The sequence below is a fragment of the Triplophysa dalaica genome, chromosome 21, assembly GCF_015846415.1.
Source record: "Triplophysa dalaica isolate WHDGS20190420 chromosome 21, ASM1584641v1, whole genome shotgun sequence".
Lineage (NCBI taxonomy): Eukaryota > Metazoa > Chordata > Actinopteri > Cypriniformes > Nemacheilidae > Triplophysa > Triplophysa dalaica.
In genome coordinates this window covers 16,850,239-16,875,311 of record NC_079562.1, presented here as the reverse complement: position 1 = coordinate 16,875,311, position 25,073 = coordinate 16,850,239, and the positions used below count along the sequence as shown (strand labels likewise).

The following is a 25,073-nucleotide window of genomic DNA, read 5'->3' as shown; positions in this document are numbered from 1 at the left end:
GGCCTGACAGACACTGCACATGCTGGAAGATTTTACAATAATGACCGTCTCATTCTAAAGATTCCTTAATGCTTTCTGACCAGTAGTGAAAAATAAATAATTATTTTAAAGGTTTTTCATTCCAACACTTTATTCAATAATTTTCCAATAGAAAACCATAAACATTCATATTGTAAACTACAGGTGGTTTTGTGCTATGTGCATCCTTTGATGATCTAACGGATGAATAAGACACAACAGGAACAGTTCTGGATTGATTTATTTGACATTTCTAATCACCAATACAAAGCCCAGAAAGCATGAGTAATGAGAAACCATCATGAGGACAGATGTGGGAAAAAAATGAGCTGACGTTGAGTAGTATGTGCTGTGCTGTGATTGGTGCTGGGAGAGTGTGACATCACTAGGCTTCTGCTGTTGTGGGCAGAACGGTCACATACAGAGTCTTGGTGTTCAGCGTCTTCAGAGGAAACGTCTTCAGCAATTCTGAAAAAAACAATATTGGATTAGATTGTTAACTCGCTATATTATGACACAAGATGCTACTGGTTGCCTACAATGAAAGATTAGACTGATTTCTATCCGCTATAATGAGGAAGCCCGATGATTCTGCTGGCCATCTTGTTTTCTGTATGCCAGCAGAGGAGAAGAGGCCTCTGGGATATGACCCACTTTCTTTAAGACGCCAACAAACAAATACATACTCGCGTCTCATCGATTTGGCTCTGGTCAAATCATACAAGTATATTTGCAGACGAAAAGTGCTTTTCTGGTCTGAGGTGAGAAAACAAACAAGGGAAAAATGGGGAACAGCTTTCATTTCCCGAATTGTGGCAGGTATCATCTGCCGGGATTCAACAAAATGGGAATCATGTGTGTCCTTTTGTGAAAAATGACATTTGATGAATAATTAATGCCAAATTTACTGTTAAAAAAAGAATGCATTTCAACTAGTTAAAGAAATAGTTCACCAAAAATTGAAAAAATCTGTGAATAACTCGCCCTCGAGTTGTTCCAGACCTGTAAAAGAAACCGTAGTAGAAACCAGAGATGTTCACAAGTCTTTCAGCTAGAGTCCGAGTCAAGTCAAAAGTCATTTCATGCCTTATTGAAAAAATTCTCATAATCAAACCTATTTGCAAAGTTGTTTAATATAGAGAAAACATGTGATGTTTGAAAAACCAGGGACACCATCGCTAAGTGAGATGCAAGATGACGCCAGTCACTCTTTATCAGAAAATATTCCAGTTGATTTAAATCAGTGTAAAATTTTACAATGCATGCTGATAAACGTTACATAAATCAAAAATACGTGACAAACTGCAAGCATTAATATCTTCTTTATCTCTCATACAAGCCACATTCACATTCTACAAAAATATTGATAAAAACAGTGCTAGTTTTATTGGTTTTATAAGTTTACACAGAATACGCAGTGAAACGTCCATCATGAAATTCTATGATAAAAGTTTTATTTACCGATATACACATTCTTTCCTTATGATATCAGTAAGTCAAGCATAAAAGACTCGTTTTTTTTCAATATTCACAAGTCCTTTTTGTTAAGTCGAGTCAAGTCTTAAGTCGAGGCACTAACTTGACTGCCCATCTCTGGTAGAAACAAATACAATGGTGGTCAAAAGTGCCCCAGAACTGTTTGCTGTTCTACATTCTTCAAAATGTCTTTCAATGTGTTCAACAGAACAACAAAAATGTTCTGGTATTTTTTCCTACAATGGGAGTCAAGATCTGTCTGGTTATAAGCATTCTTCCAAATATCTTTCTGTGTTCATCAGAACAAAGACATTTAAAAACATTTGGAACTCGACGGTGAGGAAATGATGACAGAATTTTCATTTGGGAGAAGTATCCCTTTAAGAGTGTATAATACCTTATAGCAATGCAACTCATGCTTTCATTCAACAACTTGTAATCGATCAGGTTTGTGATTTTACACCTGGCAGGTTGCAGAGCGGTGTGTACAGGCTTTTACTGGACCAGTAAGAAACCAGTTAGCGGTCATCTAGCACTGCCCTGCCATTGTGAATCATGCAGTCTTTAGATAACAATAGGGCTGCAACTAAAGATTATTTTAATAATCGATTAATCTGTAAATATTTTTTTTCCGATTAATCGATGAATCGGATAAAAACAAAAACCAAGAAAAGCATTCATTTCCAACCCTTTATTCAAAAACAGAACTAAAATCTTTAGATTTTCTTCTCCTTGAACATCCCTGAGCTGTTATAAATGAAAAAGCATAAGAAATTATGTCTTGTTTTCTGAAAAAACACCTCAAATTAAGTGATTGAATGCTTAAAACAAGCAAAATTATCTGCCAATGGGGTACGAAAAATAATCTTAATGAGATATAATTTCAAACAGAAGTTTTAAGCATCACTTAATTTTCTTGTCTAGTAATCTTGATTTAAGATTTTTTAGATATTTGGACTGGAAATTAGACAAAATTACTAAGTAATTTTTGCAGTGTAGCTATACATGACAACAGATTGATAAATGAATGGTCCAAAAAAGGCGAGTGAATAAAAACGTGTTTTTAGTCTTGATATGCAAAATGCAAAGTAACTATACCACCCCTGCTTTACTACTGTTATTAACGAGCTAACGCTAACTTGTCAAGCTGGATAACGAGTAAACACCAGCACCGGGGACAACACGTTCTACACTTCAAAACGGAACAAAAGTAGGATTCTGTAGTGACTTAACCTGCTGTTGAACTCCTCATCAAAGACTCAAACTTGTTTGCGTTTCAGGTGCTGGATCATTGCCGTGGTGCTCCCGTGTCATGTCGCTTTTGCATATTTTGCAGTTCATGCACTTTTTCTGTTTATTTAGTTTGAAATGCTCCCGCACCTTGGATGAGTTGGGTCGCGCGGATTTCTCTGCCTCCGCCATGTATCTTCCTCGTTTTTTTTATTTTTGATCCGCCCGTCTACAACGCGCCAAACTCTGCTAGCATCAGTGCGCGAGAGAGACCGAGTGTTTTCACTCCGCTCCGCACTCAAATAAAGTTTTTTTTTAATAATCAAACGTCTCCGCGTCGCGCGACACAACGAATCGATAATCAAATTCGTTGACAACTTTTTTAGAATCGATTTTTATCGATTTTACGATTCGTTGTTGCAGCCCTAGATAACAACAAATCTATTCTGGTCGTATTGTATTTTTAACACAACATGTAACCTCGAGAGCCCAATTAGTCAGGCCAGATAAATTAGGGTTTATGGACTAAATCTTTTCCAATATTTGCCGACGCTATTATGCATTCAAGTCCAATCGGGGCTGAATCCAGCAATGCATCAAAATAATCATCAACAATGCAAATGGCAACTTTCCTCCATGTCTTCATTTAGTTGTGCTATACTGCACAGTTATGGGTTATGTGTCACTTTATGATCCTGTAATGTTTGTAATGAAATTCAGGCTTGGCAAATATCAGCCTTCATATTTGATCATCACCTCGCTCAAGTTTTAGATTATGTGAAAAAACCTTATCATGAGGATCAAATCCCATGTTTCCAATGAAAGAGTACATCAGACTGACTGAAAGGAGATGCTTCGTACAAACACTTGAATTCCACAATTTCAACATTTTCCAAATCCGTATGGAAAATCTAAAGGTTTGTTCAACCGAAGACCTTCATGACCCTGATGTTTGTCCTCATCTGACTTCTTGAATGTCATTTATCTATTTGTCCTCATGTCACACTGGAGACCGGACAGGGAGTGGAAGCGTTGTTGTAACCCCGGCCACGGTTAATTGTTTAGGGATTATTTATTGCAGTGGCACTGATCCCAGCTGAAGGTATGTGCTTTAGACTCCGTCTAGAGATTAAGAGTGACAGCTGTTCTTCTGTACAATCACACAAATAAATCTGTCCACCATCTCGAAAAACATGACTGATGACTGAAGAGCGTAGTCATTTCTCCAGAGCCTCTACATCACATTATGAGTCTCTGGAAGTTAATAGTTCCCTTTCTGTCGGTCTCTCGACGTTGTGTCGAGAACGACAGATGGGGTTCGCCCTTGAGAACCAATCAACTCTGACTACTATAGAAAAGGCCAATGAAATTTCGCGAATGCAATTTGCATGCCGGGCTCCGCCCCCGGAAATCCGGTATAAAAGGAAGCCGGCGTGCAGCATTCACTTACCTTTTGTTCTTCAGAGCCTTCGCTCATGACTACGAACAGAACGAATTCTATGAATTCTTCTTCTTCTACATCGCTGGATCTACGACGTGTACCAGCGGATCGTCCCTACCTGCAGCGACCTTCCCCTGGGCGTCTCAGCGGTTCCGGAGGTGTTAGAGATTTTTTTCTAAAAAGTCCTTTTCAGGACTAACTGAGCATTCTCCAGCGCGGCATGTCCCGCTGTTCTCTTGGGTGCGGCACTCTCATCGAGGAGGGGGATGGACACGACCGCTGGGTTAGGCGTCTGGGCGTCCAGCACGCTGAAGCAGCGTTCGTTGACACATCTGCCCGCACTGCGGGCGGATTGTCATTCAGAAGTTGCAGTCACGGGTGGCTGTCTTCCTACGGGAACCAGCCACCATTTCGTCTGCTACCCGGGCTGTGACATCTGTGGCTACGGCCCTGATGACCACCCACGTTAGCAGCGTTAGTGATATGGGGAACTCTGCGAACGTAAACCCGCCAGCTAAGTGCTCACGGGCCGATCGCACCCCGATTCGCTCCTCTGAACGTTCCCCAACCGGCGGTGGCATACCGTCCGGATTCTCACGGGTACGATGTGTGGCGCAGATGAGATGTTGCTCGCAGCATCAGAGGGAGGCTAGCATCCGACTCTGACGAATCCGAGCTCCACCCCCAGCGGTCGAGTTAGGAGGAAGCAGAAGTGATGTCATTCATGCTAACCCGGGGATATGTGGTTCCTGAGGTCGGAGCGCGGTGCAAACCGCGCCCACCCCGGGTACCATTTTTTTCCCGGAGCTGCATGAGGAGCTGTGTAACACTTGGAGCGCTCCACTCACGGATCGCTCCAGTGAAAACCAGCTATGCCTCCCTTACTTCCCTCGCTGGTGGAGCAGCCAAGGATTGCGTCGAGATCCCCCGGGTGGAACGTCCGCCCGCGGTGCACCTGTGCCGCGGATGGCTACCACCTGGGGGGAATCGGCCACCCCTACGGTCCAAAGCGTGTAAGACTTAGGTATCACTGATGTCGAAAGCTTGCGATGCTGCGGGCCAGGCTGCCTCCTCTCTACGCCATGGCCATCCTGCAGGTCCGCCAGGCCAGGGCGTTGAGAGTGCTCCACGAGGGTAAGGCCGACCTGGATATAATGCAGGATCTCCGTGCCGCCGCTGACAGCGCTCTACGGGCGACAAAGGCGGCGGCACGGGCCCTGGGTCGGACGATGTCCACGGTAGTGGTCCAGGAGAGACACCCCCGGCTATACCTTGTGCAGAAGAGTGACACCAAGGAGGTCCGCTTTCTTGATGCACTCATCTCGCAGGGTGGGTTGTTGGTAACACCGTCGAGGACTGCGCTCAGCAGTTTTTTGACGGCGAAGCAGACAGTGGCAATTAACCACATTTTTTTCACGCCGCGACTCGGCCGCCTACAGGCCTCCGAGATCTCACGTGACGTCTGCTTCCCTGCAACCCAGGACCCTTTCGACATCGGCTCCGGTTCCTGTGCCCCCACAGGCGGCACCCCGGAAGCAGAGGTCGAGGGGGAAACCTCCACCCCGTCAGCAACCTCCTCGCGAGAAGGGACACTGACGGGAAGACCCCAGGGAGAACAACATCGGGCCCGAACCTTCACAGCCACGGCTCTGATCGGTCGGTACGGAACGACTCCTGCCTCGTCACCAAAGCCGGACCCTTTTTAGGGCTTGGCGCCCACTTACTCACTGAGTTTTCTGTTCTCCCCGGGTTTACTTGCAGCCGATCGCACACTCCACTGGACTGTGCTCGGCGAACCGACCTCACACCTTGGCGAGGCGTGAGGTCGTACACATACGACAGCTGTCACCAGTCTCAAACCGACAGTGCGTGCCGTTGTCCCGCCAGGCAGGTAGGCAGAGCAAACCTTCCCTCCGGGGACTCCCCACGACATGGTTAGCTCCGCCAGCCGACGAACCACCCCCCGTGGGAATGATGAAGCAGACCGTCCCCTTGGTCACCCTGTCACAGTCCCTGGGAGCTCGAGAGCTGCCCACACTGTCTCGCTGGCTAATGAGGGCGGTCCGTCTTGGTTACTCGATCCAGTTCGCCAGAGACTCTCCCAAGTTTCGGGGCATCATCTCTCCCTCTGTCAGAGGCAGGGACGCCTCCGTACTTCGGGTAGAGGTCACCACCCTTCTGGCAAAACAGGCATCGAGTTCGTCCCTAAAAACCAAGATGTTCAGTGGGTCACGACCCGCACTTCATCGTTCCCAAGAAAGACGGCGGGTTGCCCCCAAAGGCTGCGTACCCTGAACAGAGCACCTTCAAAAGCTGCCATTCAGGGTGCTCACACAGAGGCGCGTCCTGACATCTATGAGGTGTCAGGATTGGTTCGTGGCAATCGACCTAAAGGACGCTTACTTTCATGTCTCGATCCTCCTCGACACCGGCCGTTCCCACGGTTCGCGTGCGAGAGGCGGGCATATCAGTACAGAGTCCTCCCTTTCGGTCTGTCCCTGACCGCCCTTTCTCCCTGAGGGGAGGAAGGCGAGCGGGTACTAAACTATCTCAGCGACTGGCCTATCTTGGCACACTCGCGAGATCTGTTATGTACACAAAGGGACCTGGTGCTCCGGCACCGAGGTCGATTGGGACTCCAGGTCAACCAAGAGAGGGGCAAGCTCTCCCCAGTGCAGAGCATCCTCTTTCTCGGTATGGAACTCAACTCTGTTACCATGTCTGCGCACCTGTCCGCAGTTGTGCCCAACCAGTGTTGAACTGTCTGAAATGAACATTTTAGGCAGACAGCGGTCCCCCTGAAACAATTCAGAGGCTCCTGGGACACATGGCGTCCTCGCGGGTTAATACCCCTCGAGTTGATGCACATGAGACCGCTCCAACACTGGTTTCAGAGTCGAGTTCCGAGGAGAGCGTGGCACACCGCCCTGCTGCCGACGCACCATAACCCCTAGTCTTTATGACTTTTTCGACGGACTCAGGTCCCTCTGAGCAGGTTATGAGGCAGGTCGTGGTGACGACTGAAGTCTCCCTGTAGGGGTGCGGTGTAGTGTGCAACGGCCACGCAGGTGGGGTGTTGGACGAACCCCCGCCTGCGCTGGCATATCAATTGCCAAGAGTTGTGGGCTATGCTACTTGCACTGAGCAGGCTACGGCCTCTCGTGCGAGACATGCACGTGCTGTTCCGAGGACAGCACTATAGCTGTAGCGAATACAGATCGTCAGGGTGGCGTTCGCTCACAGCAGCTAAACACAACTTGCTCGACGCCTCCTCCGGTGGAGTCAACAGGTGACTCGTTCCCTGCAGGCCACACACCCCGGGCAAACTGAACTAGACAGCCGACGTGCTTTCTCGCCAGTTTATGCCTCGTGGAGAGTGGCGACTCCACCCCCGTGCAGTCCAGCTCATTTGGAGGCTGATTCGGGTAGGCCCAGGTAACCCTGTTCACCTCCCGTAACACCACCATTTGCCCGCTTGATAGTCCCTGCCCTCGGCACGGATATCCTTGCGCACAGCTGGCCGCGGGATGGGCGGAAGCACACCTTCCCCCCCCAGGAGCCTTCTTGTACAGACTCTGTGCAAGGTCAGGGAGCAGGAGCACCAAGTGTTATTGGTTACACCACACCGGTCTAAGCGCACTTGGCTTCAGAGCCGATGCTCTAGACAGCGACTCCCCCTGAACCATTCCCCTGACAGAGGACCTGCTCTCTCAGGGGAAGGACACGTTCTGGCATCCCAGATCAGACCTCTGGAACACCCATGTCTGTTCTCTAGACGGGACGAGAAGATCCTAAGATGGCTACTCCCCCTATACGGCTGAGACCATCACCCAGGCTAGGGCCCCATCTACTAGGCGGTTACACGCCTCTAGACGGTGCCTCTTCTCGTCCTGGTGTCTTTCTCAACGAGAAAGACCCACTGAGGTGCTTGATCAGGATTGTGTTCCCCTTCTCACGAGACTGGAGACTAACATCTCCCTTCCACACTGAAAGTGTATGTAGTCGCTATTGCCACTCATCACGACTCAGTCGGTGGAAAGTTTCTAGGGCAACACGACCTGGTCACCAGGTTCCTAAGCAGCGAGAGGGCGGAATCCGCCTCATCTCCGCTACATACCCTCTTGGGACCCTAAGTGGTCCTGGGGAGCCTCAGGGCCCCCCAAAGAGCCCCTCGGAGGTTCCGATCTTCCTCATAGAGTAAGACGGCCCTCCTGACGGCGCTCACTTCCTTCAAGAGGGTAGGGGACCATCGAGCATCCTCCGTGTCCCCGAATTGCCTTAAACTAGGCCCTGGAAACTCTCACGTTATCTTGAGACCCAGGCCCGGATACGTGCCCAAGAAGTTCCCACTACTCCCTCCGGGGCCAAGTGGTGAACTTGCAGGCGCTCCCCATAGGGGAGGAAGACCCAACCCGATTAGTGTTGTGTCCAGTACGTACTGGACCGCACGCAGAGCTCTGAAGCTCTGACCAGCTCCGTGTCTGTTGGAGGACAGCAGAAGGGGAAGGCTGTCTCCAAACAGAGGCTGGCGCACTGGGTCGTGGACGCCGTTACGACGGCATTCCGATCTCAGAATCTCCCATGCCCGTTGGCAGTGAGGGCTCACTCCACACGGAGTTTAGCCACCTCCTGGACACTGGCAGAAGCGCCTCTCTAGCAGACAACTGTAGAGCTGCGGGTTGGGCTATGCCCAAACACCTTCGCAAGGGTTAACAACCTTCGCGTAAACCCGGTGTCAGCCCACGTCCTGCGTGGCGACATGTAGGACTGGCATCCGGGGGGGGCGTATGCCTGCGAAAGCACCTTTCCACCCTCTAACAGGTTGGGTCAGTGTGCTATTTACCTTTCTTCTTACCCGAACACATCGCTAAGAAACTGGTACCTCACCAGCCTCCCTTCTTACCCAGACACTGGTTAAGAATAGGCATTCCATCCATCACCAAACAAGCACCCCCTGGGGGCTGGCTGGGCAGAGCAGCCTTCCCCCTTAGGCCGGGATACCATGTGAGCTATCACAGATAGCTCTAACTGGACCTAGTGCTACCGGACGTCTGTAACACCCCATCCTTGGGCTGTTCCGTCTGATGTATCCTCATGAGAATGGTTCCCACTCCTGGTAACCCATGAGCTTCCCCAGGTGGGCCTCCGCCTCGCGGTTAACTACTCAGTCCGCACGTTCCATGCGTTCTCCTCCAAGGACGAGACCATACCTATATCCACCATATTCCTCCCCACGGGTAGGAGGTGGCCTCTGTAGTGCTTCTCTGATTAAGAGTCGCGCTTACCCGGTGTAAACTGATCCGGACGGCCTCTCGCCTATAGAGAGCTAAGGCCCCGTCCGTGAAAGTTACCGGTCAGGGCTGTACCCATCTTTCTCCAAGAAAGCTCTGGAACCCCCCGACCACCACACTGGAAGGTTACAGTCTCACGAAAGCTTCGAGATGACACGCCCAGGCTTGTTACCGTCGCTTCGCTGACATTGTGACGCGATACAGCGTTGTGGCGTTTTCCATAGGCAACCCCATCTGTCGTTCTCGACACAACGTCGAGAGACCGACAGAAAGGGAACGTCTTGGTTACGTTTGTAACCTCAGTTCCCTGATGGAGGGAACGAGACGTTGTGTCCCTTATGCCACGAACACGTATCGTATTCTGCTGCAGTTTGAGAGGTCTCAGGCTCTTCAGAACAAAAGGTAAGTGAATGCTGCACGCCGGCTTCCTTTTATACCGGATTTCCGGGGGCGGAGCCCGGCATGCAATTTGCATTCGCCAAATTTCATTGGCCTTTTCTATAGTAGTCAGAGTTGATTGGTTCTCAAGGGCGAACCCCATTTGTCGTTCTCGACACAACGTCTCGTTCCCTCCATCAGGGAACTGAGGTTACAAACGTAACCAAGACGTTTCTCCATATCATGAGGAATCAAGCAAGCTTGATGTACTGACAAAACACTGTAACCTTCGGAATTTAGAGGGATAGTCGACCCATCATTGAGTACTATAGTAGGAAACATTAAAATGGTAGTCAAACGTGCCCCAGAACTTTTAGCTTTTCTGAAATTCTTAAAATATCTTCTTTTGTGTCAAACAAAACAAAAAAAATCTATATTTCCTACAATGGTAGTCAATGATGCCCCAGAGATGTCAACAGATTTGGAACAACTTGACAGTGAGCAAATCATAACAGAATTTTCATTTTTAGGTGAACTCTATCTTAAAGTGTAATCTCATATTTATAAGTGTATATTCTACGGCTGTCAAACGATTGATCGTGATTAATTGCATTCAGAATAAAAGTTAAAATTACAAAATATATGTCTTTGTATATTATTTTTGTATTTATAAACACAAATGCATACACATACAAGTATATGTTTATTTAGGAATTATTTATTATTATTTTATATATATGCATGTATGTGTATGTGCTTATAAATACAAAATTAAAATGCACAATACACAGACATATATTATGTAAACACAAACTTTTATTCTGCATACGATTAATCGTGATTAATCGTGTAACAGCCCTAATATTTATGAAACAAAGGGGGGGAAATCACCCTATTGTTGTCTCATGTTTACAGGACCATGATGCCTATTTAAATGAGGAGAAAAACTCAGTCCGTCAGGTTGATATCGAGGTATTAAGCAGGAACAAGAATAAATTCACTGATGTGCATTTAGCTGGTGTCGTGTTTCTGTTACTTTAAATTTACCTTCAGTAAGGTCTTGGTTCATGTAGAGCTTCAGCTTTCTGCCTCTCAGTCCAAACAATCTTGCAATTTCATGCAGCAGATCAGGATACTGTAGTCCATTTTTACCCGCCGGGTTCATTAACAGCAGCGTCCCCACATCTCCAGTCTGACATTCTACAGCAAACACAAAAACACATTCACCCTTTACTCTGATCATTGATTTTCCATTGGGAGAATTCCCATTGGATGAATGCCTTTTGAAGAGCATTTTCAAGCAAGCTTTAATGATAAACATCTTCATGCATTTTACATGCGTTTGTTTCTCCTTAATTACTTTTTAAAAGTTTAGGAGTGTTACATTGTTACATGTTTCAAAAGTGTGCTATACTGTTAAAAAAATCTTTCTGGGATTGAATGTTTTGAAATATTTTTAATCTTTTTTATTAAAATCTAGGAAGCAAACAAACATCGACATGAAGTGTAAAATACCTGCTGGACTGGCGTTCATAAGCTGCAGGTTAACGTAAGGACACAGGAGAGAGTCTGAGCTGCTCACATCTTTAGGACTCGGACCCGAAGTAACCGCCAGAGTTTTCCCATTCAGAGATATCAGATCATCATTGGCTTTCAGCTCTGAAATATAATAGCAAATACATTTTTAAATAGAAATTGGCCAGGAATATTAATAGCACCTTAAGTGGCTCATTTGAATAAGTGTAAATAGAAAACAAGAATATTTCGAAGCGTCTTCCCACAGTTTTTCTTTTGGTAACACTTTATTTTACGGTGCCCTTGTGACACATTTCTACTATAGTATTTACTACAAATGATGTGTAATCACAAGTAATGTCTTACCCTGAACCAAATCCTAATCCTAGCCCTATAGTATGTAGTTCATTTTTAATACTCAGTTCTTAAATGTATAATTACACTGTAACACAGGAACTGTAAATAAAGTGTAACCTTGCATTATAAGTGTGACTTTTTGCCAGTAAAAACCAATAACGTTTGACATCCATGAAGTTCTCTCTTATCAAACATGATGCAGATTTGACGTCATGATATTTTAGAGGTCATGAGACACCTGAGAGCCAATCACATCTGACTTCCAACCTACGCTACAGTATATTCAATTCTCCTGTTACATAATGAACGGCATGAATAATTGTAGTTGAGAGTGAACAATGACCTACATTTCTTTCTTCTGCTCACACACAAGGCAAAGAGCCAAAATGCCAAAAGATTCTTCACATTTTTCTTATTTTTCCTCCAAAGACAAACCAACAGCATACGGGTGTGAGATGTCATGAGTAAATAATGCCTGAGTCCTCATTCTCTGTTCCTTTGAAACACCTTCTAAATATCATCAATACACACCAAGTGTGGGAAAAATTCTGATGTCGCTGGTCTGAATTTAAGAAAACACGCACTCAACACCAAACACACACACACACAGCTAAACACATGACTAAATGGTGACAGTATTTTAGTCAGTTCATGGACCAGTGATCTAATTGAAAACATACGCAACTGTTTCACAAAACTCCAAACAAAGACAGATGGTCAAATAAATAATCTCTGGCGCACAAGTGTTCATTTTACCTCATTTAAACCAAGCTGTTATTTATAGTTAATGACAGAGATAATAAGTGCGGATCAGTTTAATGGTCACTGTACAGAAAGCATGAGAAATGTTTATACACCTACTGTACAAAGTGTTGAGAGGGATGAGGAGGCATTAGCCTCAGTTGCTATAGTTTAGTTTTATAAGCAAAGCCAACCAATCAAAAATAGCTTTCATTTTATGTTTTTTATAAGTCTTAAGATAATAGAAAGATTTAAATGTTCATGTTGGGTTTCCATGTTTTATGAAGACTTTTCACAGACATAATGATTTTTATACTGTATATATTGTATTCCCTCACCTTACCCATAAACCCCACCATCACACAAACCATTCTGCATTTTTGGACTTTCAAAAAATATATAATTTACTTTGATTTATAAGCCGTTTTCCTCATGTCCCCCACATTTGGTCGCCACACTCACTGTAGGGTTTATCAGGACCTCACACACAGACAATATTTGTCACTGCCTGTGTTACCTTAACTGTCTATCAGTTCCTTACCAGCAGTTGTGTCAATACATCCGAACACTTTTGTGTATTTTAAGAAATGCCACAGTCAGATCAGACTTTAAGCATGCAAAATTCGGATGGTGCTGCGAAATGGGTGGGAGCAATTCCTCGATCTTTTACAATTCTGTACCAAGAGGTCCACTGTGACGTTTTCATCTTGTATTGGTCTCACGCACTCACGTGATGCGAATTCGCAGGTCAGAGTTCAACATACTTGAATGTTGGTGCGCAGTAAAAATATCTGTGGACGGTTTGCGTTTCTGGTCTATCGCATTCGCATGCATATGAATGGAAGTCGATGGAGAGAAAAGTCAAGTGTGACCATGGCCCTAACTTTTGCCTCTCTTTCACCATCTCTGTTACTTTAAGAGGGTTGAAGTTAATTGCCATCAAACTGACACTTCCTTTGAAATCGTACCTGACAGATCATCTTATAAATGCCATTATTATAAGCCTACTGTTGTGAATTGAGAGTTTTTGCTGAAATCATGTTTTTTTGTCAGTGATTTTATTTATACATATATACATACAGGGGTTGGACAATGAAACTGAAACACTGGCCAATATAGTGTTGTGGGCTTCGTGGCGATATATGCGTAGCCTGGTGGCCAATCTTCACTTACTTCACATTCCACCAGTAAGAGTAGAGTGTGAAGGTTGAATTAGCAAAGCATTAGCACATACTACATAAAATATTGCAAAGATGAACATGAACATGATGAACATGAAAGTGAAGTTGAACATCTCCCATGGCCTGCACAGTCACCAGATCTGAATATTATTGAGCCACTTTGAGGTGTTTTGGAGGAGCGAGTCAGGAAACGTTTCCCACCATCAGTTCATGAGAAATGGCTCAAAATCCCTCTGGCCGTTGTGCAGGACTTGTATCTGTCATTACTAAGACCAACTGATGCTGTAATGGCCGCAAAAGGAAGCCATACACCACACTAATAAATGATTGTTGACTAACACAAGGTGTTTTTTGAGCGATAACTCCGTCTAAAGAAAAATATGTTTTTATTGTGTCAGTTATCTGTATTTTTTTACCAACTGCAGTTTGATTTGTATAAATTAAAATATACAAATAGAACCTTATAACTCCAAGGTTTTGGTTTATATGTTCCGTATTAAAATAAATATATTGGAAATAAACATGATTATAGATTTGGATTTAAGTATTGGCCATTAGATACAAAGCCTTATTATGATTTTTGTATACAACTCTAATATTAAATGACCTGAAAATCAGACAGAAAGACTGACTGTCTCACATTTTGTCATTTTAATATGATTGCTATGTGTAGCAAATATAAAAACAAAGTATTACAAAAAACACAATTCCCGCTTCATTTTGGCTCAACTTTTGTTGAACATTCTTCATTTACAAATCCTACAACTTTAAATTTTGAACAAAGACTGTTACTTCTTAACTTCTTACTTCAAAATGTCTGCAGCACTCTTGAGAATTCAGAAATCCTGCTGGGATAATATGGACGGTTGGGTTTTGGTGCCAGCTCAAATCATGTTGCCATTACAGCCAAAAGTGGACAATTCCAAAATCAAACTAAACGGTGACAGAGTAAAGCATCTATCTCACCTGTCTTCCCATTATATATGGCCACAGGCGCTCCGTTGAGTCCAAAAACACTACAGCAAACGACCTTCAGCCGCTCCACGTCCAGTTGGTTATCCCCCTTGGGATTCTCCAGCAGTACTACACCCTCTGAGAAAAACATGAATGGAAAACGAATAAACATGACTTGCTTTTAAAGCGCGACAACCATGAACATCTGTTCACGGCTCTCATCCTAAACCACATACACAGCGAATAAGAACCGCCTGCGTCTGTCCACGAACACGGTCAATGTCTGTAAACAGGTCAAGTGACATCAAGGAAATGTGCTGCCGGTGCAAATAAAGATTTGTCTACATTACAGTTGTACATGTGTCATTAAAGCGTTGATGTCGGTCATCATCAGGCATGTTTGGGAGTTCAGGCATACCTTGCTGTTTGTCCTTGAGAGTTATTTTGAGGTTGACGTAAGCACAGGCAGCGGTGGTCAGAGGAGCCCTGGAGACGGCCGCCCCTCTTACAATAGTTAAATCCAGATCTGAGCCTTTCAACTATAAGACAAGGGAAACAATTACAAACACACACATATATATATATATACATATACAAATATCTTTCCAAATATGCCCTTAGATATGAAAGTGGCTCAAACACGGCCTGTGGAGAGAACCGGAACTGGAGTCACCAAGTGTGTCATACAGCTGACAGTCTTTTATTATAGAAAAAATACTTAATAGTATCTACGTTACCTTGTGAAGTTCCACTGTTAGGTGAGGAGAATATTTATAGTTACCTGAGTTTTCTCTTGGACGATCACAATGGCATTCTTGGGCACCGGATAGGGTTTGAGCGGGGCCTTCGTAGTGGCCAAGATGAAGTCAGTGTGGTTTTGGATGACATTATCCAGGTATTCACCGGCCGGCTCGCTGCTGTAATATACAGTGATCTCATCCGATGGGACCAGATGACCCTGAGAACAGACGATTGGATATTCTGGCTGCATGAACGGTGGCTTTTTCCCTCCATGTAAACATTCTCAATAATCTATTGAAAGCAATCTTAAAAGTTCATCGTGTCATTTTAAATTGGTTTGAAAGTTAACATGGATTGGCGTTTACAACCCATTTTCCATTTTATAAGGCCTTTTGACAAGGAATATTCATGTATAAACTGTTAAAATCGTATAATATTGGACGGTTTGAGATGAATGGCAGTGTATGGCAGCGTCATTAAGAAAAAAAAACATGATTTTCCCAAAGTATGTAGTGGAAAATATGGGCTCTGGCATTCGGTACCTTTGAACAATTACTCAACAAAAAAAAAAACATACACATACTTGTGCCCCCTGGTTACCACCTCTCATCTGAGGAAACCTTGAAAAATTAATTCCCTCCCATGGAAAATTCCCTCCGATTTCTTCAGACTTTCAATAAGAGTGGAATTCGGGCCTGGCAGGCGTCCACGCACCCCTCCCAGTCACATATATACCCCGCACCGCTTGTGGAATGGAAAAACGTTTGTTTATTAAAAAAAAAAGAGGGGCGAGAAAGGGAGGGAGTTTGAGGGAAGGAAATCCGTCCTTCCTGATTTCCACAGAACATCAAAGTGATGTTTGTCTTAAAGCCGACTGCTCATTAAGCTTTATTATAGCAGTCTGAACACACTCAGAACTTCGGGGTGGAAAGATTTTCCAAATAGCATCTCTCTTGAGCCTGGGAAAAACAAAAGAGCTTTTCCTCGAGAGAGAGAGAGAGAGAGAGAGAGAGAGAGAGACAAACACATGATGTGAGGAGACGTCAGAGGTGTTGAAACAGACCCGACACGAGACAGCGCTGACTAATTTAATACAGAGCAGGACATATATTACACTTTTACATCATAACTGGGTATTTCAATCAAAATAATATTATAAGAATCAGATTGAGCTGCAATGCAGTAATGAGAATCTAATCATCACTGAAAACAATGAAAATACATTTTAATGTCCAGAAGTAGAATGGCTCCTCTAGACAATGGTATATTTGTTATTGCTAATGTTTTACAAAAAGCACAGATAATCTATGATAACTGTAGTAAAATCATGGGTCATTTTCATATGCACCCAGATTGTTATTAACAGTAACTGAAGCCAAAAGTGTCTGGAGTCAGATATAACGGGTATAAAGTGTTTTGTGTGTCTGTCCCGGTCCGCCCTTGTACACTATGTGGCATCACCCTAACAGTCCCAGATGTTAGAGAGAGAAGTGCTCAATCTTAATCAATAAGACATTTCATGCTCAACTTCAACTCTAGTTCAGAACAACCACATTTCAATCGATTCCAGATGAATACAGTTAGTCTTGTTCAATATGTTGTTTCACTCAGAAATATAAAATAAAAAATCTATTCATTGCTTAAACTCAAAACTTAAAATGAAATCTTAATGGTTTACCCAAAATATTTGTTCATGTTTTTCATGCGTTTTCATGAATTTAAGCCATGAAGCTCACCTTTTTGCGCAACTTTTGAATGCGGTTTATGACCTCACGTGCCACACCCTCATCCATCATAGACTGATCTGGGGTGATGTCAAGAAGAACCAGGACCTAGTAAAACAAACAGCACCATATCAAAAACATCTTACTAATTTCTATTATGAACTTAAATACATAAGAGTGTGATGCACCAACAAGTACTAAACAACGCACAGTTTAGATCTAATCTAAACTGATCACAGTTTCATATAGATGTGTTGTGAACCTTAATGGCCGATTTAGGTCTGATCCACCACAACGTATTTCACAAGTCATAAAACAAAATGAACAGAACAGCTAACATTGTGAAGGACGAGTAATGTGATCAAATCAACAAGATGATGTGTTTACAATAAACATGACAGTTCTGGTGTCTGTTTCTGATCACATATTTAATTGTAGGTATTTGTTTTCATGACTTCAACTTCCTTTATAGCACCTTAAAGCAACCGAATTCAAGTTAATCTAGGTTTACTGTAAAATCACTTCTAAATCAAATGATGGTTCAAATATAAGCCTGCTCATTTTAAACAAGGTTTAAACTTTGCTCCTAGAGAGTTTTCTAATAAACGTGTGAATGAGTACCTGGGCATCCGAATGAGCCTCGTACTGTGACGATGTTCCTGAGGTCTGATCAAATGTGTACATCAGGCGCAGATCCTCCTCGTGTAGCTCATGACCATCCACAACTATGGATCCTGAAAAACAGTTTTTATTTTACATATTGCTCTTAAATCGAATCACTCCTTAGTGTCAGAGTTCAGAATGTAGAGAATCATAGGATCCTAATTATAAATAATTAAATATAATAATTGATAATTACTTCCCAATAGACACTGCTTACACAGGAGGAAAATCAAACATTTCTTTTAAACACAGAAGCAGAGCAGCGTGTTTTTATTTCATAAAAGTAATCGTCCATGCAATCAGCCATTATTTCATAATTATTTTGGTGTTTTTATAGTCACATGGCATTTAGAACTGAAAACAATAAGAGATGGCAGATTTCACGAGGCACAGAGCTAAGACTGCAGACGGATAGCTTTCTCTAAATTATGGCAGGCAACGTTGGGGTTGACCCAGAAATCGCACAGCAGTGATTGGCTCCGGAGGGATTGTTCCTGCAACTCAAGATCTGTCTGGCTGAAAAAACCTGCGAAACAGCCGTTTCCTTCCTGAGCACCCAAACTGCTCACATCACCATCATCCTACACCCCCTTTGAGCTCCAATCGGGGCTTTTATCAAGGTCTGATCTATTCAAGCCCCATTTCCCGGTCTTATCCAGCTTTCTGGTGATTAGAGCATCAATGATATATATAAAAGGCACGAAAATGATTTAGTAGGGTAAGCGTGGAGCACAACTATCTGATCAGTGCACTCTAATCTGATATTTGCACGCTTGGTTTAGCTCTTCCCCTCCAACGCCCAGGGCATACAGCTATCAAACGCACAGGTAGCGGCTTATGCCGCCCACTTCAAACCCAGAAAGCTGCTGTGCCTACACAATGGGCACATTAAAGGTCCTGCTGCAGTAACTCGCTCATGAGTCTGAGTCTGATATAAGGGAAAAAAATATTTTCATGAGGATATTTAGTTATATTGTGAGAAACACAGACGATCTGATTTCTAAACAGACTTGATTTCATTTGATTTGATTTAAATATCACATTATTCTGACTTAACATATTACGATCTATATTAGTTCAAGAGATATATCTATTTATAATACTTAAATCTATAATAATAAGTTACTGTTACTGTTTCTTACATTACGGTAATTTTAATACGTTTTTTTTCTTCCACATTATGGAAATGAGAATGTGATTTTTTCCTTTACATTACGGTACACATTTGGATACACTACTAATGGTCATTACGCCATCAGACAACATCAATGCTTTATGACAATCTTTAGTACCTCCAGAGATGTTGGCAGCAGAACTCAACGACTTTAAAAAATGTTACAGCTTTTACAAAAGTATACATTTCACAGGTGATACATGCCTGTTCTCTGGAAAGCCTCCAGCTCTTCACTCTTCAGCTCCTTGATGGATGCAGTAATAGACTTAAATGCTCCTTTCAGACGTTTGCCCAGCACCATGTGATCAGGTTCGGCCCTCAGTCGGATTCCGTACTTGTCCTTGTCCGTGGACAGAGTGAGCTGGCGAACATTCAGCTCCTGGTAAAAGGAATCATAAATATGAATCATATATAAGAAAAAATCCTTTTGCTTCAACTTGACCAATAATTTTTTCATGAATGAGTAACAATCCTTAAATTCAAATAATAAATAGTAAACATACAGAAAATGCACAAAATCCATAGCATGCTTTGGATGAGACTGAACTATTCAGAGCAGATCTGTCTGTACTGCTAGCACATCATATTTCATGTGGACAGTCACAGAACCATCAGTCATTTAAATAAAACATGGAAAATGATGAACCGTTGCATTTGGAGGCTTTGGGTACCACCCGACAGACAGATCTTTTCCTCTCCCTCCCCAAACAAATGTATGAATTTAAGAGTTCAAGAAGTTTTTTGCACTAGCAGATACTTAAGGATAAAAACTAGATAAATAGAAAGTTCAACTTCATCGTGAGAATACTAGCACGTTTGACAGTTCACAGGCTATCTACTGATGGCCATAGGTGCGGGCTGCTTGCGCCAGAGAACGGCTAAAACACCATCACCTCTGTTATTACTGCATAAAAACGCATTCAAATATCTCATCATCTCATACTAAATAATGCAAAGCCAGACTCTCTAGGACTCCAAAAACCGCCCGTTTCATCATCTTCTGTGAATAATAATGCTTCTTTTCTCATGAATATATTTGCGAGTGGGTCACTGTGACTGCTGAGTGTGTTGTGTGTGTTCAGAGCTATCGGTCTGATCAATGGCAGGCGTGTGGCGTGTGCCACCCACAGCTTTCTCCACGGGGCTGTTTAACAATCGAGCGTGGAAGAAGCAGAGACAGAGAGGCTAATTTTAGCTCGGAGACCCGGCCTCCCCATAAATCACGGCGGCAGGGGCTGCAGATGAAGGACACAGGTTGAGTGTGTCTGCTCACACATGGCAACTACAAGACCTGCATTCGTGTGCACTGGAGGACAACTGCTCAGTAAAGCATCCCTTACAATGAGCTGTTTGGAAACTGTGCTCACGATCTGTATTTTCCAGACATTTAATACAGCATTAAGGAATAATGGAAGTTTTACACCCAGTCAACCACAAATATTTCATGTAGTTTTGTTATTAACATCATAAACACTGAACCTATGAACATTTGGGGCCCAATACGCAAGAATGCTGAAATTCATAACATTTGTTTCTCTATCGCCATCTCTGTTTGAAACACAAAATTGCAGGTTACATTACATACTTATCTTCATGTGGGCTCAAGTCAAATGACATCAAACTTACATTTCCCACAAATAATAATTGACAGCTCAACTTGGAAAATCATAACTATAAGCTTACTATTCAGAATTGGAGGGAGATAAAGAGACAGTTTCTGTACAACAACAGACTTAATCTAATTTTTCTTTTTTCAACTTAAAAAAGTGAATTGCAGTTTTAATTATAGTATTTCATGTTTTAAAACATGTTGTTCTACACATTTTTTTGCAGAAAAATTGTTTAAAGACTAAGAAAATGATGTAGTTTTGTAAATTTACTGTAGTTTGTCAAATTTGAAAATTAAACACGTTACAAAAATGATTGTAGTCAAGTTTGCATGACAGGACATATAGACTGAACAATTGCCAAGGCAAATATATCTGCTGATATTTGGAAGTTTTTAACTATCGCATTGGCTGATATCATTTTACTAATAGACAATATTTTTTTCTGTTTGGACGCCAAACACCACATCAGCATTTTAGTCATAAAAATGTCATTAAGATGAGAAGCAGGCATTTGCCACTTAGTAATGTGATATTACCAGAGTAAAATGGGTTGTGTACAAGAATTGTAAAGTAAGTATCAATAACTTGTTTAAATTGATTTATGATTTTATGTTATATTAATCAATAAACCTCTTAGTGTCTGTTACTTACTAGGCATGTTAGTACACAATAATTGTTTATTTAGTTTCACCAATTTTCCTGTTTATCACTCATTTACTCGCATGTGTTATATCGGCCAAAGTGCTTTCTTAATATCAGTATCGGCCATTAAAACCCATATCTGTCGACCACTAGTGTAAACCCAGACCCAGAAGGTCAGAAAACTCCATTTTTTTTTTTTTGCCAGAATGTGTACAAACAACTACTAATTTTTCTATCCCATTACACACATTCTTGGTAATATATAAGGTCATATTCTGGATGAAGATGTCTCTCATATAAAGCTGAAATCATGGGATGAGGGAAGTGAAGTAACTCATACCTCCAGAATATACTTCTGCAGAGACTGGATGTCCTTCAGAGCTTCTGGATCCTGATGGATCACCACCACTTCTTTCAGCGGATACTGAAAAATACCAATAACCAACGCAGTGAGATCATTCAGTGTTGTTTGTTTAAAAATCAAATGCATGTAAATCAAGTTAAGATCATTAGCATGGGGCAAGATGAGGAACATACATGTAAAATCATGATGCTGAGGTTGCTTATGTGTCTGAACTGCAGGACATTCTTAGTTCATCTTTATGAAAGGGCAGTCTTCATAAAACACACATTTATAAAACATAAAGCAATAATAATGTGGGTTGCACCTTGACTGGGAGAGTCTTTCTGTCTCTGATGACACGACCCAACTCGATGACCGACTGCATCTGTGCCACAGCATTCTCAATGCGCTTGTCAATCAGAGACTCTCTGTCAATCACATACACAAAACAAAGTTAGCCTATGACAACCCTTAAAGTCCAGGTGACATTAAAAATAACAATGCCTATTTTTTCATGAAATATTGCAGCGCTTATTGTAAATAGTTTATCAATGTGGGTCATTCTATTTTTACAATTCGTGTGCCATCACAATCTTTAATTGAAATCTAAAATTCCACTTCCTTTCTGTAATGACTACCATCTTAAATGCAGAATCAAATCGCAGATGGTTTTTTCTCCTTCGAAATTCCATATCAGTAGGAAATGCGCCAAAATTCGGAAGTAAAAACGATCACAACTTCCGGTTCCAGGGGACTTTAAAATACCTTAAATACACAAAATGTCTAGTTGTGCAGTATTTTTAGTAAATGGTTAAGTGTTAATACACAGCATCATTTATTTTGTATTTTATATATAATGTTGCCCAATAAGATGAGACCACATCTTTATCACTTCTGTAGAGTAGACTATTCATTTTGTTTCTAAATCGTTCAATCTCTGGTTGTTTTCCTGTTAATAAAAATGATGTGTCATATATTTTATTCTTGTAGATAGCATAAACGTTATTGCCACTAAAAGTGCCATTTCAAAACCCCCACTGCAGGTTTTAAATCATCTTTCCTTCAGAAAAGCGTCCTTATTGAGCTCTTTCCTGCTTAATTTTTAATGCGACTGCAGCCTGCAATCCCACAATAAAAAATGAAGCCCACAGTCTGCTGCAGTGACTCTGATATAATGAGAATAAACTACTTGTCCTCCTAGTCTGATCTAGAAAAAAAGAAGACTGAAGAGATAAGAAAGCAAAGCGGCAGTGGCAGCAGCACATGTTTAATTTGTTAATGACTGGAGTCTCCTCTGGACGGCCTCTGTGTCTCTAACTGCAGGTCACCTCTGTGCTTATTAATACACAAAAGCCATTATGTGAATTTCTGAAGGAGACAGAGACGGACTGAGGGGGAAAATATCTTCCGAGCGTCTCACAGCGCTGGGCTGCATGTAAACGACCGCGGGGTCATCTGAGGTATTCTGCTAAATGTGTTTACAGACAGAAATTAAAAGCACAGTAAATCACTACAGTTCAACGCAAGGACGCACAAGGATTTTTAGCCCAGAGTGCGATGCATTCATCAAAGTGTGCTGGAGTTCAAAATGTTACATTTTAATTTAATATTGCGTCATGTTACAGCAACAAGCTAAGGTCATTGGTTTGACTCATTGAAAACACAGATACTTGTAATTGTTTTGACATGATGTCATCCATGAATGATATGCAAAAATCTAAATACAGGTGAAAATGCTGTAAAAATCAAATACAGAGAATATCTTCATATTAGAGGGATACTTCACCTAAAATGTTTGATTCCAGACACATTTTCCCCCCCATTGACTCCCATATTAGGAAAAAATACAATGGTAGTCAAAAGTGCCCCTGAACTGTTTGCTGTCCTACATTCTTCAACAGGAAAAAAAAAGATAAATTATTTTTTCCTATAATGGAAGTCAATGGGGGGAAAAATCTGGTTGGTTATAAGCATTCTTCCAAATATCTTTCTCTGTGTTCATCAGAACAAAGACATTTTTACAGATTTGGAACAACTCAAAGGTGAGTTAATGATGAAAGAATTTTGAAGTATCCCTTTAATATAGTACATTGTGCTCTATTTGTATGGCTTGTGTTTTACGTTTGTATATTAATCTTGCAAAAAGATTTGTGTTATAGATTTGACATTGTATGACCAACAACTGTACAGTAGAGGTCTCAGAGATGGGCTATTCTATCTACAAAAAAATATTTTTCGATTTCTTAACATTACCAAGAAAGATGTAATAGTAGATGTAAACTAAACTAACCTTAAGGCAGACTAAATTCATTTCTAACTGCATTTAAATTCTTCATGTTGGACATCTTGAAACCAAGATTCAGTGGGAATCACACAAAATACTTGTCAGCAGAAACTGTAGAGTAACGTGATGTTGTGTACCTGGCTTGTGGAAGCATGAGGTAGTGAATACTCCCAGTGTCCTTCTCTTCTATTGACTTTGGATCAATCAGGTGACGTAGATTCTGATACATCAACTCTGTTATGAAAGGAGTGAACGGGGCCTATTCACCACAAAAGACGAAAATCATTGAGTATCTTACTTCTCTATCTCAACATCAGACAGCAAACTCTATGAATATTATAATGAATACTCAAAGTCGGGGTTAACTGTGAACATCATATTCATATCCATCATTCATAAAGAGACTTTTCTGGTTTCATATGGTCTTTCATCAAGTGCTTGATCTCCATAACTTTGAAGATCTTTTTCTTGTAAGGATTCATTCCAACATTAAATACTTTCTGAAAAATCACTGGCCAGGAAAATGAGGCATTGACTGTTTTTTTAGACACTGCTTATCTCTTAAATTACCTTTTGGGTCAACGATTAATTACTGCAGTAAATTAGCTCTGCCCTCATACGTCTGAACGGACCTGACCAGCTTTAGAGATTTGGAGAACTGTTACTCCACAGACAAAACTACAACCAACAAAGGCTCAAGAGAAAAATATCAAGGTCTAAATTCATGTAAATGTGGTTTGTTTAAATTCTTCGCCCACCCAAAACATACAGAGCTTTTGAAGACTCTAGTCAATAAACTGCGGTACTGTAAAGAAGTACTAAACAAGACGACAATCTCTAATCAGCAGTTAAGAGGAGGGACTCCAATATGGCATGGATGATGTTTTTGAAAATGTCTAGTTGCTAGGGAACCATACATCCACCCCATAATAACATAATGCAATTAGTCACAGTAATTTTATGCATGCAAAGTCTGGTGATATTGCACCATGAAAATTACAGATCGTTTCGGCATGGAAAAAGTTAATTTCAGTATTGCATCATTCTTCCTCAAGCATCGCTTTAAACTTCTATATATTCAATCATTTCATCACTACCCGCTGAGAAACGGCCTGTTCCATTGCCTCCTTCTGCAACAAGAACATTTGATTCTGAACACGTCTTTATTTAAGAAACAGATGCAGGACCAGCATTACAGTGACTCACCATCAGTCTGCACATTGAGAACAGCACGCTGAAGAGGGACTCCAAAGCACACATGCAGTCCTCAGTGCCACTCTCACCCTGACAAAGAAAGAGATGCTTACAAC

At 42.1% G+C, this 25,073-nt stretch overlaps 1 protein-coding gene across 1 annotated transcript in view; it reads right to left on the bottom strand.

The window, feature by feature from the left end:
* Nucleotides 1–241: 241 nt before the first annotated feature.
* Nucleotides 242–25,073, bottom strand: part of iars1 (isoleucyl-tRNA synthetase 1) — a 54,934-nt gene continuing 30,102 nt past the window's right edge. The window contains exons 22-34 of the mRNA XM_056734563.1: nt 24,970–25,047; nt 23,901–24,022; nt 21,805–21,907; nt 21,477–21,560; nt 19,089–19,263; nt 17,669–17,781; nt 17,060–17,155; nt 15,364–15,540; nt 15,001–15,121; nt 14,595–14,720; nt 11,350–11,493; nt 10,882–11,034; nt 242–486 (exon numbers count right to left, since the gene is read on the bottom strand). Coding sequence (XP_056590541.1) covers nt 404–486; nt 10,882–11,034; nt 11,350–11,493; nt 14,595–14,720; nt 15,001–15,121; nt 15,364–15,540; nt 17,060–17,155; nt 17,669–17,781; nt 19,089–19,263; nt 21,477–21,560; nt 21,805–21,907; nt 23,901–24,022; nt 24,970–25,047 — 1,575 coding nt within the window. The 3' untranslated portion in view covers nt 242–403. The remainder of the gene's footprint in view (nt 487–10,881; nt 11,035–11,349; nt 11,494–14,594; nt 14,721–15,000; nt 15,122–15,363; nt 15,541–17,059; nt 17,156–17,668; nt 17,782–19,088; nt 19,264–21,476; nt 21,561–21,804; nt 21,908–23,900; nt 24,023–24,969; nt 25,048–25,073) is intronic.